This window comes from Coregonus lavaretus, assembly GCF_964263955.1.
Source record: "Coregonus lavaretus genome assembly, chromosome: 7".
In the NCBI taxonomy this organism is placed as follows: domain Eukaryota; kingdom Metazoa; phylum Chordata; class Actinopteri; order Salmoniformes; family Salmonidae; genus Coregonus; species Coregonus lavaretus.
The window spans coordinates 7,385,635-7,403,284 of record NC_139994.1 but is presented as its reverse complement, the minus strand read 5'-3'; the positions used below and the strand labels follow the sequence as shown (position 1 = coordinate 7,403,284).

General features: G+C 41.3%; 1 protein-coding gene across 2 annotated transcripts; it reads right to left on the bottom strand.

Moving 5' to 3' along the window:
- Positions 1-9,512: 9,512 nt before the first annotated feature.
- On the bottom strand, positions 9,513-13,745 carry LOC311132395 (chromobox protein homolog 3-like). Of its 2 annotated transcripts, none has more exons than XM_084165667.1 (5): positions 13,642-13,745; positions 11,278-11,426; positions 10,836-11,004; positions 10,583-10,677; positions 9,513-10,291 (listed from the first exon to the last, which is right to left on the bottom strand). In XM_084165667.1, exons 2-5 carry the CDS (start codon positions 11,418-11,420, stop codon positions 10,165-10,167), a joined length of 534 nt encoding a protein of 177 aa, XP_084021793.1. In that variant the 5' UTR covers positions 11,421-11,426; positions 13,642-13,745; the 3' UTR covers positions 9,513-10,164. The 2 variants fall into 2 exon arrangements, with proteins under 2 accessions (XP_084021793.1, XP_084021794.1); XM_084165668.1 differs by having other exon boundaries at positions 11,278-11,456; positions 13,642-13,736.
- Positions 13,746-17,650: the final 3,905 nt, after the last annotated feature.

Below are 17,650 nucleotides of genomic sequence, written 5' to 3'. Positions count from 1 at the left end.
CCTCCGTTCTCATTACAAATTGGAATAGAAGGATTGAGAATCTAGAAAATATTCACAAATCGTACAACAAAGATGTTATGTCTCAACACAATTCTTGTGTGGTTAACCTCTTAGATGTTAAGACCCCCATATGGTGTACAAAGCGCTCTGTGAATGCCGTAGTGTCCCTTGGCATTTTTCCTATTTTGTTGCCTTACAACCTGGAATTAAAATGGATTTTTTGGGGGTTTGTATCATTTGATTTACACAACATGCCTACCACTTTGAAGGTGCAAAATACTTTTTTTTGTGAAACAAACAAGAAATAAGACAAAAAAACAGAAAACTTGAGCGTGCATAACTATTCACCCCCCCCCCCCCCCCCCCCCAAAGTCAATACTTTGTAGAGCCACCTTTTGCAGCAATTACAGATGCAAATCTCTTGGGGTATGTCTCTTTAAGCTTGGCACATCTAGCCACTGGGATTTTTGCCCATTCTTCAAGGCAAAACTGCTATAACTCCTTCAAGTTGGATGGGTTCCGCTGGTGTACAGCAATCTTTACGTCATACCACAGATTCTCAATTGGATTGAGGTCTGGGCTTTGACTAGGCCATTCCAAGACATTTAAATGTTTCCCCTTAAACCACTCGAGTGTTGCTTTAGCAGTATGCTTAGGGTCATTGTCCTGCTGGAAGGTGAACCTCCGTCCCAGTTTCAAATCTCTGGAAGACTGAAACAGGTTTCCCTGTATTTAGCGCCATTCATCATTCCTTCAATTCTGACCAGTTTCCCAGTCCCTGCAGATGAAAAACATCCCCACAGCATGATGCAACCACCACTGTGCTTCACTGTGGGGATGGTGTTCTCGGGGTGATGAGAGGTGTTGGGTTTGCGCCAGACATAGTGTTTTCCTTGATGGCCAAAAAGCTCAATTTTAGTCTCATCTGACCAGAGTACCTTCTTCCATATGTTTGGGGAGTCTCCCACATGCCTTTTGGCGAACACCAAACGTGTTTGCTAATTTTTTTCTTTAAGCAATGGCTTTTTTCTGGCCACTCATCCATAAAGCCGAGCTCTGTGGAGTGTATGGCTTAAAGTGGTCCTATGGACAGATACTCCAATCTCCGCTGTGGAGCTTTGCAGGTCCTTCAGGGTTATCTTTGGTCTCTTTGTTGCCTCTCTGATTAATGCCCTCCTTGCCTGGTCTGTGAGTTTTGGTGGGCGGCCCTCTCTTGGCAGGTTTGTTGTGGTGCCATATTCTTTCTATTTTTTAATAATGGATTTAATGGTGCTCCGTGGGATGTTCAAAGTTTTGGATATTTTTTTAGAACCCAACCCTGATCTGTACTTCTCCACAACTTTGTCCCTGACCTGTTTGGAGCGCTCCTTGGTCTTCATGGTGCCGCTTGCTTGGTGGTTCCCCTTGCTTAGTGGTGTTGCAGACTCTGGGGCCTTTCAGAACAGGTGTATATATACTGAGATCATGTGACACTTAAGATTGCACACAGGTGGACTTTAGGTCATTGGTTGCACTAGATCTTATTTAGGGGCTTCATAGCAAAGGGGGTGAATACATATGCACGCACCACTTTTCCGTTATTTATTTTTTAGCATTTTTTGAAACAAGTAATTTTTTTCATTTCACTTCACCAATTTTGACTATTTTGTGTATGTCCATTACATGAAATCCAAATAAAAATCCAATAAATTACAGGTTGTAATGCAACAAAATAGGAAGAATGCCAAGGGGGATGAATACTTTTGCAAGGCACTGTACATATGAGGGCAATGCACACCAGCAGCTGTTGAATGGCCTCCGGACATATGTAGTTGCATCAACCTCATACACCATAATGTCACCAAGTCAACATGTAGACTGGGCCTATCGAGGACAGTTCTGGGAGATTCAGGATGGCATTGACATTAGAGAGGTGTGTTGGTTCAACTGAGCAAGAGGACAAATACATTAGAGTGTCTAGTTTGAGAAACAGATGCCTCACAGGTCCTCAACTGGCAGCTTCATTAAATAGTACCCGCAAAATACCAGTCTCAACGTCAACAATGAAGAGGCGACTCCGGGATGCTGACCTTCTAGGCAGAGTTGCAAAGAAAAAGCCATATCTCAGACTGGCCAATAAAAATAAAATATTAAGATGGGCAGTCTGAGATATGGCTTTTTCTTTGCAACTAAGTTTTGAATCCGGCGTCGTTTTGTGTATCAGTTCATAAACACTATGCCATGGAATATGTACGTCAAAAATCTCTTCCCAACTATTTTGCAATCTATATGGGACGGCTGTCAATCCTTTGGTCCTTAAATGAAACTGGTATACTTTTTTATTTATCACAATTTTCTTTAACCAATTATGTTCTTTAATGCAGCGCCGACAGACAAGTTCCTTACTTTTTCCCCCTTCCACTTTCCTCTTCCATTTTTGCGGTATTACTGCAATTATTTGGTTGTAATTTTGGGTAGAGCAGACATTTCCATATGTTTTTGTTAACTGCATGTGCGACATAACTCCACCAGTCCTACCTATGATATCATTTACGAAGATTATACTTTTTATAAACATATTTTCAAAAAATAATGTTTTTTTATCATTAGTATATTTTAGTTTAACCACAATATTTGTTGCATTATTTGTTCTGTCGTTTCTGGAGGATTAAATTGAAATTGCAACCAACTTTCTATGGTTTTAGAAATAGTGATATTTGGGAGATTATTTCCTTTTCAAATAACTGAAAGTGAGAGGTTGTAATCTGAATAAAGGGAAAAAGGCCATTCTTGAACATGGGGTGAGACAATCTTACTAATTTGCTAGAGAACCAGTTCGGATTTAAGTATAACTTTTGTATGACTGAAGCTTTTAGTGATAGGTCTAATGCTTTAATATTTAATAATTTCTGTCCTCCAAATTCATATTCATTATATAAATAGGCCTGTTTAATTTTGTCTGGCTTGCCGTTCCAAATAAAATTGAATATGTTTTTCTCATATAATTAAAAAAACTGTTCGCTAGGTGTAGGCAAGACCATAAGCAAATAGGTAAACTGGGATAATACTAAAGAGTTAATCAGGGGGATTTTTCCACAAATAGACAGGTATTTATTTACCTTTCCATGGTAGCAAGATCTTATCTATTTTTGCTAACTTTCCATTAAAATGTATTGGAGTGAGATCATTTATTTCATTTGGGATATGTATTCCCAGTATATCCACATCACCATCAGACAATTTTATTGGTAAACTACATGGTAATGTAAAAATTTTTATGTGATCCAATTCGTAATATAGTACATTTATCATAATTTGGTTGTAATCCAGAGAGGTTAGAAAATGTATCTAGATCCTCTATGAGGGTGTGGAGGGATTCAAATTGTGGATTTAAAAGAAAACTTGAATCATCAGCGTACAATGACACCTTTGTTTTTAAGCCCTGGATTTCTAATCCCTTGATATTATTGTTGGATCTGATTTTAATAGCTAACATTTCGATGGCCATAATAAATAGATATGCCGATAGTGAACAACCTTGTTTTACTCCTCTTGACAGTTTAAAACTTTCGTAGAAATAGCCATTATTTACTAATTTACACCTAGGGTTACTATACATGATTTTAACCCATTTTATAAGAGATTCTCCAAAACTGAAATGCTCCAGGCATTTTATATAAACTCCAGTCGTACTTTATCAAATGCCTTTTCAAAGTCTGCTATGATAGCAGGCCTGGTTTCCCAGATGTTTCATAGTGTTCTATTGTTTCCAGTACTTGCCTCCAATGTATCGTCTATGTAAAAAAAACCTGTCTGATTAGAATGAATAATGTCTGACAATACCTTTTTAATTCTTTGCTCTATACATTTTGCTAGAATTTTTGCATCACAACACTGAAGTGTAAGGGGCCTCCAATTTTTTTTATGGACTGTATCTTTATATTTCCCACTTGTATCCTGTTTCAGTAATAATGAAATCAGACCTTCTTCTTGAGTGTCTGATAATCTACCATTTACATAGGAGTGGTTAAAACATGCTAATAACGGTCCTCTGAGTATATCAAAAAAGTTTTCCCAGACTTAAAGTCTTTAATTGTGGTCCTCTGTAGCTCAGCTGGTAGAGCACGGCGCTTGTAACGCCAAGGTAGTGGGTTCGATCCCCGGGACCACCCATACACAAAAAATGTATGCACGCATGACTGTAAGTCGCTTTGGATAAAAGCGTCTGCTAAATGGCATATTATTATATTATTAATTGCATCCAGAAGTTCCTACTCAGTAATTTCACCTTCACATGAGTCTTTCTGTATGGCTGTTAATTTTACATTATCAATAGAAAAAAAATCCTAAAATTAGCTTCAGTTAGAGGAGATGGAGGCGACTGAAATGAAAACATATGCTTAAAGTACTTTGCTTCCTCCTTCAAAATATAATTTGGTGAATCATGGGTGACTCCATCATTTGTAACCAGTTTCAGTAAATTCTTTTTGGTAGCATTTCTATGTTGAAGATTTAAAAAATAATGCTGTTTGTTTGTGTATGTAGGGTAGATAACTGACTACTTGCATTCCAAATTCTAGCAGTATCAGAGCTTGCAATACAGTTGCCTACGGGAAGCCACAGTTTTGAGAAGCTGTCGCTCCAGAGGCTAGAGGAAGTTGCTATGGGAATTCCTTGTATTGTATCACTGAGGTCTAAAGTCCATCTCCAGCCCCCTAATGCCAGTCATTGGACCCCTGTTCCTGCAGCTACCATGATATCAATGCCAGCTGGCCAGCAGAGTCATAATAAACCTAAGTGTCCCATGAATTTTGTTGTCCATAAACACAGACCTAGGACCAGCATCTAAAGGCAGCTTTCTACTCCTTCCAAATCCTGACTGCTGAGCAAAATAATTAGGGGCTTTCCTGCAAAAAAGCCTCCCTGCCTTGCCTCCTCCAAAATAAAAATATATAATTTGATGGAGGTAACCACTCTAACAAACTTAGTAAACTCTGTGATCCATACCTCCCAGAGAGACAACTGGTTCCTGACCTTTGGGATCAGGTCATAGTGACATTATCAGCATTAGTGATCAGTGGGGTCAGAAAGGGAAATGCATCAGAACAGCACTATCATGTGTCTGACTGTGGGATTCTGTCAATCTTTCATTCTTGTGGGACTTTCCCCATCTCATTGAACTTTGAGGTTCAATGAATTGTCATATCTGTCTGATCTTATCTTTCAGGGAATTTGTGACTGCTGTCACTCACCGGAGACTATTAAGAAGGTCTGTGAAGAGTAGGCTAGCTTCCATGGCCTTCACAGATAAAGTCAGGCAGTCTATTCTACCGTGTTCAACAGCACAAAGCAGATGTTAAACCATATTTACGATGACCCTACTAAACATTCCTAAGAGTAAAAATGAATTATGGTGGGCCCATGATGTTTACATTTTTATTTTAGTATCGATAGTTCAAAGAATGAGGTTCAATGAACCACAGAATGGAGTAGGTCTTGAACAGAGGTGGGAAACTGGCCCCCCTTCTGTAGGTCTGCAGACAGATTTGACAAAAAATGTAATAATATACAGTCCCAGTCAAAGGTTTGGACACACCTACTCATTCAAGGGTTTTTCTTTATTTTTACTATTTTCTACATTGTAGAATAATAGTGAAGACATCAAAACTATGAAATAACACATATGGAATCATGTAGTAACCAATAAAGTGTTAAACAAATCAAAATATATTTCAAATAGCCACCCTTTGCCTTGATGACAGCTTTGCACACTCTTGGCATTCTGTCAACCAGCTTCACCTGGAATGCTTTTCCAACAGTCTTGAAGCAGTTCCCACTTATGCTGACCACTTGTTGGCTGCTTTTCCTTCACTCTGCGGTCCAACTCATCCCAAACCATCTCAATTGGGTTGAGGTCGGGTGATTGTGGAGGCCAGGTCATCTGATGCAGCACTCCATCACTCTCCTTCTTAGTCAAATAGCCCTTACACAGCCTGGAGGTGTGTTGGGTCATTGTCCTGTTGAAAAACAAATGATTGTACCACTAAGTGCAAACCAGATGGGATGGCGTATCGCTGCAGAATGCTGTGGTAGCCATGCTGGTTAAGTGTGCCTTGAATTCTAAATAAATCACTGACAGTGTCACCAGCAAAGCACCCCCACACCATAACACCTCCTCCTCCATGCTTCACGGTGGGAACCACACATGCGGAGATCATCCGTTCACAAAGACACGGCGGTTGGAACCAAAAATCTCAAATTTGGACTCATCAGACCAAAAGACAGATTTCCACCGGTCTAATGTCCATTGCTTGTGTTTCTTGGCCCAAACAAGTCTCTTCTTCTTATTGGTGTCTTATTTAGTAGTCGTTTCTTTACAGCAATTCGACCATGAAGGCCTGATTCATGCAGTCTCCTCTGAACAGTTGATGTTGAGATGTGTCTTTTACTTGAACTCTGTGAAGCATTTATTTGGGCTGCAATCTGAGGTGCAGTTATTCTCCTCTGAACTTATCCTCTGCAGCAGAGGTAACTCTGGGTCTTCCTTTCCTCTGGCGGTCCTCATGAGAGCCAGTTTCATCATAGCACTTCATGGTTTTTGCGACTGCACTTGAAGAAACTTTCAAAGTTCTTGAAATTTTCCGGATTGACTGACCTTCATGTCTTAAAGTAATGATGGACTGTTGTTTCTCTTTGCTTATTTGAGCTGTTCTTGCCATAATATGGACTTGGTGTTTTACCAAATAGGGATATCTTCTGTATACCAACCCTACCTTGTCACAACACGACTGATTGGCTCAAACACATTAAGAAGGAAAGAAATTCCACAAATTAACAAGGCACACCTGTTTATTGAAATGCATTCCAGGTGACTACCTCATGAAGCTAGTTGAGAGAATGCCAAGAGTGTGCAAAGCTGTCATCAAGGCAAAGGGTGGCTACTTGGAAGAATCTCAATAAAAATTGATCTAAGATTGACATTTTTACATCCATTTTTATATAATGGTTTTAGGCTAGGATGGAATTAGGGTAGGATAAGCTGATCCTTCATCTGTAGTTGAGAGCTTGGGGTTACATCTAAACTCTAGTAATTGAGGAGGTTTGCAGAATGTTTCTTTGTTTGAACAAATTAGAAATGCATTAACCAGTGTTGCAATCAGTAATCCTTCTGTTTATTTCAGGAAAATGGGAGTCAACCTGGCTGGAAAATGCTGCATAGTCAGAAGTTTGGCCCATCTGAGAAATGTGACTAAAACATGTGCTTAGAGCAGGTGAGCTATTCAATATTATGAACTGGGTGGTTCGAGCCCTGAATGCTGATTGGCTGATAGCCGTGGTATATGACAAAACAGTTATTTTTACTGCTCTAATTACGTTGGTAACCAGCTTATAATAGCAATAAGGCACCTCTGGGGTTTGTGGTATATGGCCAATATACCACGACTAAGGGCTGTGTCCAGGCACTCCGCGTCGTGTTGTCCATAAGAACAGCCCTTAGCCGTGGTATATTGGCCATATACCACACCCCCTTGGGCCTTTTGCTTAAATGTAAAACTGTTTCCCCAAATGGTGGGTGGTGTCTAAAGACTGATAGCCAGTGTGTGCTGCATGTGTTGTGTATGTGATAGCAAACAATCAAAACAGTGACCTTCACGACAGAGCAATGAAAAGAGAGATTAAAACAGTCCGCTGTTAAATGGAAATGTTATAAACAGAGAGCCCATTGTTTCTTATCATTAGATATTGTTTTGCTAAACATTCTGGAATGTCCTCACCCTTTACTAGCCGAAGGTATGTTTGCCCTTGCCAAATTGAATAAACAAAATAGCAACCATGTTTCCCCATTCCAGAGAGGTACATAATAATATGCCATTTAGCAGACGCTTTTATCCAAAGCGACTTACAGTCATGTGTGCATACATTTTTGTGTATGGGTGGTCCCGGGGATCGAACCCACTACCATGGCGTTACAACCGCTGTGCTCTACCAGTACATCACATAACAAGATCACCAACTTTAGTCAACATTCAAATAGCTTAGTTTCCAGGATGTCACTAAGCCACCTTTGTCATATGTAGGCTACATTATAGATACAATTCATAACCTGCTTTTATACATGTGAAATGGGGGTATAACAAACACTGGAGATATTTTGCACACCATCACTATTAGGGACTGGTGTGTATGAGTCTATTGTCAGGGTAGGCCAATAGTCTTTCAACAAATCACCTCAGTAAGTCATAATTTCATGTGTTCTTTAATTTTGCTGTTCAGACTCATCTATTTTTATGAGAACACCGTCCAACAGTAAAGACTTGGTCACTATTTTCTAAATCAGCTTCCCTAGAGACAATGACTGACTGCCATCACCTACTGGTAGAATTTTACAATGCACAAAACAGATAAGCATTTCACTGCCTCCTTTCATGTGTCAGAGTCCTTAGTGACAGTATAGGCTTTTAATTACTTTGCCAGCAGCTACAGTAGCCTACACACCGCTGTCTGAGTTGAGCGCTGCTGTGCATTAGACTATTTAATTCCCTTCATCTGAACAGGCGTGTCATCAACAATCATGCATGTCAGTCAGTGCACAGAACATTACAGAAAATTCTATATTTTAGAATAATTTGGTAGAACAGACATGCGTCTGTATTAAGCTATAGCCCTATTCGCACGGGACTAGTATTACTATAGCATTTCGGTTATATAATTATGACCCAAGCATGTCCAGTGGATTCAGACGGGATTAGTTTTACCAAACTGCGCCCATTTTCCCCCCTCATTCAAAATTGACTGTTATGACAGAAGCCTGGAGGCTCTTCTAGGCGTGAAGATATTTCAAACGTCTAGGGAGCGCGTAGCATTCGCCCTCAGTTCGGAGAAAGTCAAAATAATGCATATAAGAACCATGAACTGTAACCTATGCAGACATTTAAATGACAGTATTTATCAATTCATTGGCACAATATCGTCCATTTTATCTTTTAAAAGAGAAGTATGACACTAGGAAAGTTGATGTGACAAAACAGATAATCTGTAGGCTACGTGAACAGTACTGTTTTAAGCATCAATGTGTTACCATGTTCTTACCCAAACTGAGTGCTGCCTGCACCCAAAACGCAGGGATGACGATTCGCACGGGGGAAGTATTAGAGGACCTGGGAGTTTGCCGAAAAACTGGTTTAGGGCTGGGATAACCTTCCTGCAAGTAAAAAATTAGATCCGGACGGGACAAAAATTACGGCTGTGATTTGTGGACATAATTATCTAAACTCCCCTAGTAAAACGTATCCATTCCGAATAGTGTTAAATATGTAATCTCAAAACCAGCCCCCCACCGGGGAGTTTTTTATTTTATTGCGTATCGACACTGATCTCAAAAACTACCCCTCCAGAATCAAAATGACAGAAATCCATCACAGTGAACAATTATCTTCTGGCAGAGTTGTAGAGTCTATGGTTACAATGGTCAATAACAGTTCCAACTACCTTTAACTCAGCCCTACGTAACACAACTCAGCCCAGGCAGAGGGGGTGGTAAAATGAAGCATATAAACCTTTATTGAACAGCTTTTTGAAAAAATATTTACAAAGTGAATATACAGCAAAAGACATGCTGTTCAAGGAATTCAAGTATGCAACCATGGGGGGGGGGGGGGACTCAAAGAAACTAGTTTCATGGGAGGGAGGAGAAGAGGGGAAAGGGGGCTAGACTGAACAGAAGAACAGCCATGCACCACCTTGAAAATACATGTCTGACAAGTGATTATATGGGTGGGAGAGAAATAAAATCAAGATTTCATATGATCCATGGTGTACATTTTCAACTGTAACTATTTATCGTTTGAGGAACTAGTCCCTGACAGTTTTGGATGAGGAATAGGTCCATGAAAAGCGACAAATCGCCCATCCCATTATTTCTACATCCTACCCATTTCTCTGCATCCTCCTCAGTCCCTTTCCCAGTAAACAATGTTGTCCTATCACTAAAGTATGTACTAAAGCACAGGCTTCCACCCGACTGCTCTGCACTAACACTATGGCTAAACATATTGTAAATGTCAAAAAAGTACATGGGGCGAGAGGAGACATGGAGAACAGTCCTGAGAGGCAGGATCAGGGACAGGATAGAGGTCGAAGGTCAGGGGGGCACACAGGGGACATCAGCTGGGTGAGGAAGGGGTGCTATTGCGCCTCATCCTCAGGACAGGAGTGCCAGGTCAGCCTCTCCTCATAGAAGGAGATGACCACCTGAGGGCAGCGGGTGTTGGCCTCGCGGGCCGGGACCAGGTCCGCCTCGTCTGAGTCTTTCCTGTAGAGCCAAGGGACAACAGTGGTTGGTGTTTACTAGTGGCTATTGATCAGAATAATAAGGTTGACCTAGTTAGCTAGTAGCACTATTCAGGATAATGAAGTTCAGATGCACATTATAAAAATAGAGAATGTGAAGTTCCCGAAGGCACAGTCATTTTAGGAGGTGAATATCATGCTATCAGGGAAGATAAATTACATGAGGAATGGCTCTTGGGCTGTGCAACACTGAAAAGAGGTGATATTTAAGAAGAACATCACAGGAGGTTGTGTTTTGCAATTTGAGACTCACCACTTCATCAAGAACATAAGTTCTCCACTGCTGTCGGTTGCACCAATGATCCTCTCTGGGTCCAGGCTCCTGGCAAAGCCCCGTGGCTTGTCACTCTGAAACACACAGTACAGAAATAAATCACAGCTTCCATGCAAACCATCTGGCATATCAAAACATATGGATACAATAACCATCGCACACAGACTAGCCTATACACAAAGTCATTAGGCCTACACAACACAGTCATCCTACAATGATTTGAAACACTCACCACATCCTTCTTCTTCTTGGCTTTGCTTTCCTCTGTCTCTGGCTCATCTGTTGAGGACTTCCTCTTGTTGGAGTCAGGCTTCTCCACCACGTTCTTCTGGGCTTCCAGGAAGGCTGAAATCAGCTCAGGACAATCCAGGTTATCCTCTGGCTCCCAAGTGTTATCCGCTCTGAAAGGAAAGAGAATAGTCAGTGGATATTTATTCTACAAAAACCATCAGCATGTTGGTAAGAAGATCTACACATGCTCTAGAAATGCAGCAACCTATTTATTAAATTTTTACAAGCGAGCCATACCTGTAACTAAAATGGCAGTCTGAAATTCAATTCACAACTCCGATTATTTCAACTAGCTAGGTTCTGCAGGATAAGCATGCCACACAAGTACAACCCCATACCAAGGAAGTACTTCCAGGCCAGCGTCCCTGGAACTGTGCACTCACTCTGTAAATCCTTTCCACTTGAGGAAAAATTCCACCTTCCCGTTGACGATGCGCTGGTCCATCACCTTCTCCACAACATACTCCTCTGGCGGCTCTGCCTCCAGCACCTCCTTCTTCCCTTTGCCATTCTGCTTTTTACCCATGTTAGGCTGCAAAGCAAGAGGGGAGGAGGTTTTCATCTTTTTAAAGAGACGAATTTGGGTTTTAATAACATGAGACCACCTGACACAATGTTTATACAGGTTATTTTCCAGACCAGGGTTTCCCAAACTCGTTCCTGCCCTGTCCCCCCCCCCCCCCCCCCCCATGCTTTGGTTTTTTTCCCTAGCACTACACAGCTGGTTCAAATCAAAGCTTGATGAGTTGGTTATTTGAGTCAGCTGTGTAGTGCTGGGGCAAAACACAAAATGTGCGCTCAGGGGGGCCCCCCAGGACTGAGTTTGGGAAACACTGGTCCAGCATATCAATACAATATCAAATATATTTTTGGAAGTGATAATTTGGTGACATGTAAAGTTTGCTGTACACCCACAATAACTGTCCAGTGGAAATCTCACTTAAAATGTCATTCTGTTAACTCATACCCAAATGTGGTTGACTCATCCTATACTCATATTCAGGGTCACAACTTTCACTGGGGAAGGGGAAAGTTGTGTCCCTGAATACAAGTATAGGAGGAGTCAACAACACTTGGGTATGAGTTAACCTCGGGTAGGCTGTTTTAAATATATATCTATATCCCCACACTTCTAAAACCAAAGTGTCTCCCCTGCTCGTATGTGGCCAAAGCATAAAGTGGAGAAAAACTCTATATCAGTCTCGTGTCTCAAACAGACGTTTAATAAATGCTTGCCATTTCCCTAGAGGATGTCATTATCCTCCTGAGGAAGCTGAGGTGGCCAATCAGCAGTGTACTTGCCCCCACCATTGTTGTTGGGGTAATCCCAAACCATTTCAACACAGAAAAGCTGCTTTTAAACATGGCTACTTAATTACAATTTTTTGGCAAGAAAACTATTTCACTCGTACCATAATTAATTACAGGTCATATTTCATAGAAATCTGGAAACACTGGACAGTTACTTTAAAGCTAAAAGTAGTGATACCTCTGTCCCAAATATAGTATTTCCCATCGTTTTCTGTTATTATCCTTATCTAGCCATGAACACGTTTCTGCTCTTCTAGTCGTTAGTTGCCAAGCAACATTAGATCATTCGATCAAAGTGGAGGGAATCACACAGAGCTCGTGCGCCTTACACTACATCCTCACACAGACAATGCTATCAAATTAACTGTTAGCTAAACAAAAAAAGGCACACAGGTTGTCATGTTATTCTCGGTAACGTTTGCTAGCCATTTTGTATTAGAGCAGTTTATGTGCACAGAATCTAACGTTATGCACAATCCGTTGAGCCCCCTCCCCCAAAGCCACGATCTAACGTTAGCCATTTTTACAAGGCCTAGGCTAACCTAATGCCTGTATTGATTTCACTAGCTAGCAAAGTTAAGTAGTTACTGAATTTAATATAGATGTTGAACTAACGTTAGCAAGCATAAGCTATCTAAACCAGACTGTAGCTATATCGTTGACTAAACCACTCTTAATCGTATTATGATGCCTAATCACTTTACCCTGCCTTCACTTACATATCTACCTCAAAAACCTCGTACCTCTGACTGCACATTAATCTGGTACTCCCGGTATATACAGTATCGTTAGCTTCATAATTGTATTTTATTCCTCGTGTTACTGTTTTATTATTTTCAGATTTTGCATCGTTGGGAAGGGCTCGTAAGCAAGCATTTCACGGTAGTCTGCACCGGCGCATGTGACCAAATTTGATTTGATTTTAAACAACCGGCGGGAGCTTAGCCAACTAACTAGTGTGCAACCTGTGTGCCAACATTAGCTAGCTAACTAAACGTTATTTTTTATATACAATTATTGTGGTGGTAGCTTGCTAGTGAAGTGGAATTCAACAATCTTCGCTAGAAAGCTTTCAGGGGCTTACCAGACGTTTGTTTGAACACAAAGGCCGGACAAATTGTGATTGCAAGGCCTAAAACCTGCAAACTGAACATAGCTACACTATCTAGTTGATTGGGAAGTGAGAATCAGATCTTATTTTCCTAAAATGGCAGCGAGCTATCAAGCGCAGTTACATAAGATTCCTAGCTAGCACAATGGAATCACTTTGTCAGTGTAGCTAGCTAGCAAAACTGTAGCAAGTTTGCTACCGGTGGCTAGCATGACCGCGCGCTATAACAAAATAATAAAGACGACACAAATATGCACAACAACAATTATCAGTTTACAGCCTATACTTTGCATAATAATTTGACGTTGGACATTGAGGGACTCACCTTCCAAATCAAGAACACGCTGATGCAGAATGTACGACGGAAAAGGAACAAGCGTCTTCGTTCTCACCCGCGTGTGGTGCAGAATATATGTTGCTGCTGCGCGCGCGCCAAAAATAAACCTCTGCCTTTTTCTACGGGTGCCGCAAGGGTAACTAACTTCGTAATGTGGTTGTTCAAAGGAAATGTTCATGGATGAATCTAAACCCAAAAAGGAACTTTAAAGCCACATTCTGTAACATGCACCCCCGGAAAACGTAATGAGATGTTACGTAATCGTCTTAACTTTATGTCAAATCATCTGTTATTTGCTACATTGTTTGTTTTTATCACATAAGTCACAGTGGCACCTAAGAATGTTAAAACAAAAGTTCCCTTATAGTGGATAGTTTATTTTTTAGGTTGTTATTCTCCTCCTAATATTTTTATACCGAAATAGTGATATGTTGGCTAAGGTTTCAGAAAGTCTCTCAATTACTAAGCAAAACCTTGAAGTAATAGTTCTAACAGAGATGTAGGAAATAATGTCATTCGATTTATGTCATTTGGTTCTAACAACAAACTCCTTTCACTCGGTTTCCCTTATCACTCGGTTTAATTTCACCAATTAATTATGGACCTGGGCCTGGTTTCCCAAAAGCATCTTAAAAGAAAACTCCACCCAAAAACTATCTTTTGGCATTTGTTTCATTTCTCCATTGTTGACATAGTCCCAAAATGTTTTACTTGTCAGCAATGAAGTTTTCAAGATACACTACAGTGCATTTGGAAAGTATTCAGACCCCTTGACTTTTTCCACATTTTGTTACCTACCAGCCTTATTCTAAAATGGGTTAAATAGTCCCGTCCCCCCCAATCTACACACACACACACACACAATACCCCAAAATGACAAAGCAAAAACAGGTTTTTATAGATTTGTGCAAATTTACAAAAAATACAAAACTGAAATAATACATTTACATAAGTATTCAGACCCTTTACTCAGTACTTTTTTGAAGAACCTTTTGCAGCGATTACAGCCTCAAGTCTTCTTGGGTATGACGCTACAAGGTTGGCACACCTGTATTTGGGGAGTTTCTCCCATTCTTCACTGCAGATCCTCTCAAGCTCTATGAAGTTGAATGGGGAGCATCGCTGCACAGCTATTTTCAGGTCTCTCCAGAGATGTTAGATCCGGTTCAATTCCGGGCTCTGGCTGGGCCACTCAAGGACATTCAGAGACTTGTCCCGAAGCCACTCCTGCGTTGTCTTGGCTGTGTGCTTAGGGTCAGTGTCCTGTTGGAAGGTGAACCTTCACCACAGACTGAGATCAAATCAAATTTTATTTGCCACATGCGCCGAATACAACAACGCCTTACAGTGAAATGCTTGCTTACAACCCATTAACCAACAATGCAGTTTTAAGAAAAATGTGTTAAGTAAAAAAAAAGATAATTAAAAAATAAAAATAACAAATAATTAAAGAGCAGCAGTAAAATCAAATAACAGTAGGGAGACTATATACAGGGGGTACCGGTACAGAGTCAATGTGCGGGGGCACAGGTTAGACGAGGTAATTGAGGTAATATGTACAGTGAGGGAAAAAAGTATTTGATCCCCTGCTGATTTTGTACGTTTGCCCACTGACAAAGACATGATCAATCTATAACTCCACATATTTTCTATGGGATTAAGGTCTGGAGACTGGCTAGGCCACTCCAGGACCTTAATGTGCTTCTTCTTGAGCCACTCCTTTGTTGCCTGGGCCGTGTGTTTTGGGTCATTGTCATGCTGGAATACCCATCCACGACCCATTTTCAATGCCCTGGCTGAGGGAAGGAGGTTCTCACCCAAGATTTGACGGTACATGGCCCCGTCCATCGTCCCTTTGATGCGGTGAAGTTGTCCTGTCCCCTTAGCAGAAAAACACCCCCAAAGCATAATGTTTCCACCTCCATGTTTGACGGTGGGGATGGTGTTCTTGGGGTCATAGGCAGCATTCCTCCTCCTCCAAACACGGCGAGTTGAGTTGATGCCAAAGAGCTCGATTTTGGTCTCATCTGACCACAACACTTTCACCCAGTTCTCCTCTGAATCATTCAGATGTTCATTGGCAAACTTCAGACGGGCCTGTATATGTGCTTTCTTGAGCAGGGGGACCTTCCGGGCCCTGCAGGATTTCAGTCCTTCACAGCGTAGTGTGTTACCAATTGTTTTCTTGGTGACTATGGTCCCAGCTGCCTTGAGATCATTGACAAGATCCTCCCGTGTAGTTCTGGGCTGATTCCTCACTGTTCTCATGATCATTGCAACTCCACAAGGTGAGAACTTGCATGAAGCCCCAGGCCGAGGGAGATTGACAGTTATTTTGTGTTTCTTCCATTTTTGAATAATCGCACCAACTGTTGTCACCTTCTCACCAAGCTGCTTGGCGATGGTCTTGTAGCCCATTCCAGTCTTGTGTAGGTCTACAATCTTGTCCCTGACATCCTTGGAGAGCTATTTGCTCTTGGCCATGGTGGAGAGTTTGGAATCTGATTGATTGATTGCTTCTGTGGACAAGTGTCTTTTATACTGGTAACAAACTGAGATTAGGAGCACTCCCTTTAAGAGTGTGCTCCTAATCTCAGCTCGTTACCTGTATAAAAGACACCTGGGAGCCAGAAATCTTTCTGATTGAGAGGGGTCAAATACAGTGGGGAAAAAAGTATTTAGTCAGCCACCAATTGTGCAAGTTCTCCCACTTAAAAAGATGAGAGAGGCCTGTAATTTTCATCATAGGTACACGTCAACTATGACAGACAAAATGAGAAAAAATAATCCAGAAAATCACATTGTAGGATTTTTAATGAATTTATTTGCAAATTATGGTGGAAAATAAGTATTTGGTCAATAACAAAAGTTTCTCAATACTTTGTTATATACCCTTTGTTGGCAATGACACAGGTCAAACGTTTTCTGTAAGTCTTCACAAGGTTTTCACACACTGTTGCTGGTATTTTGGCCCATTCCTCCATGCAGATCTCCTCTAGAGCAGTGATGTTTTGGGGCTGTCGCTGGGCAACACAGACTTTCAACTCCCTCCAAAGATTTTCTATGGGGTTGAGATCTGGAGACTGGCTAGGCCACTCCAGGACCTTGAAATGCTTCTTACGAAGCCACTCCTTCGTTGCCCGGGCGGTGTGTTTGGGATCATTGTCATGCTGGAAGACCCAGCCACGTTTCATCTTCAATGCCCTTGCTGATGGAAGGAGGTTTTCACTCAAAATCTCACGATACATGGCCCCATTCATTCTTTCCTTTACACGGATCAGTCGTCCTGGTCCCTTTGCAGAAAAACAGCCCCAAAGCATGATGTTTCCACCCCCATGCTTCACAGTAGGTATGGTGTTCTTTGGATGCAACTCAGCATTCTTTGTCCTCCAAACACGACGAGTTGAGTTTTTACCAAAAAGTTCTATTTTGGTTTCATCTGACCATATGACATTCTCCCAATCCTCTTCTGGATCATCCAAATGCACTCTAGCAAACTTCAGACGGGCCTGGACATGTACTGGCTTAAGCAGGGGGACACGTCTGGCACTGCAGGATTTGAGTCCCTGGCGGCGTAGTGTGTTACTGATGGTAGGCTTTGTTACTTTGGTCCCAGCTCTCTGCAGGTCATTCACTAGGTCCCCCCGTGTGGTTCTGGGATTTTTGCTCACCGTTCTTGTGATCATTTTGACCCCACGGGGTGAGATCTTGCGTGGAGCCCCAGATCGAGGGAGATTATCAGTGGTCTTGTATGTCTTCCATTTCCTAATAATTGCTCCCACAGTTGATTTCTTCAAACCAAGCTGCTTACCTATTGCAGATTCAGTCTTCCCAGCCTGGTACAGGTCTACAATGTTGTTTCTGGTGTCCTTTGACAGCTCTTTGGTCTTGGCCATAGTGGAGTTTGGAGTGTGACTGTTTGAGGTTGTGGACAGGTGTCTTTTATACTGATAACAAGTTCAAACAGGTGCCATTAATACAGGTAACGAGTGGAGGA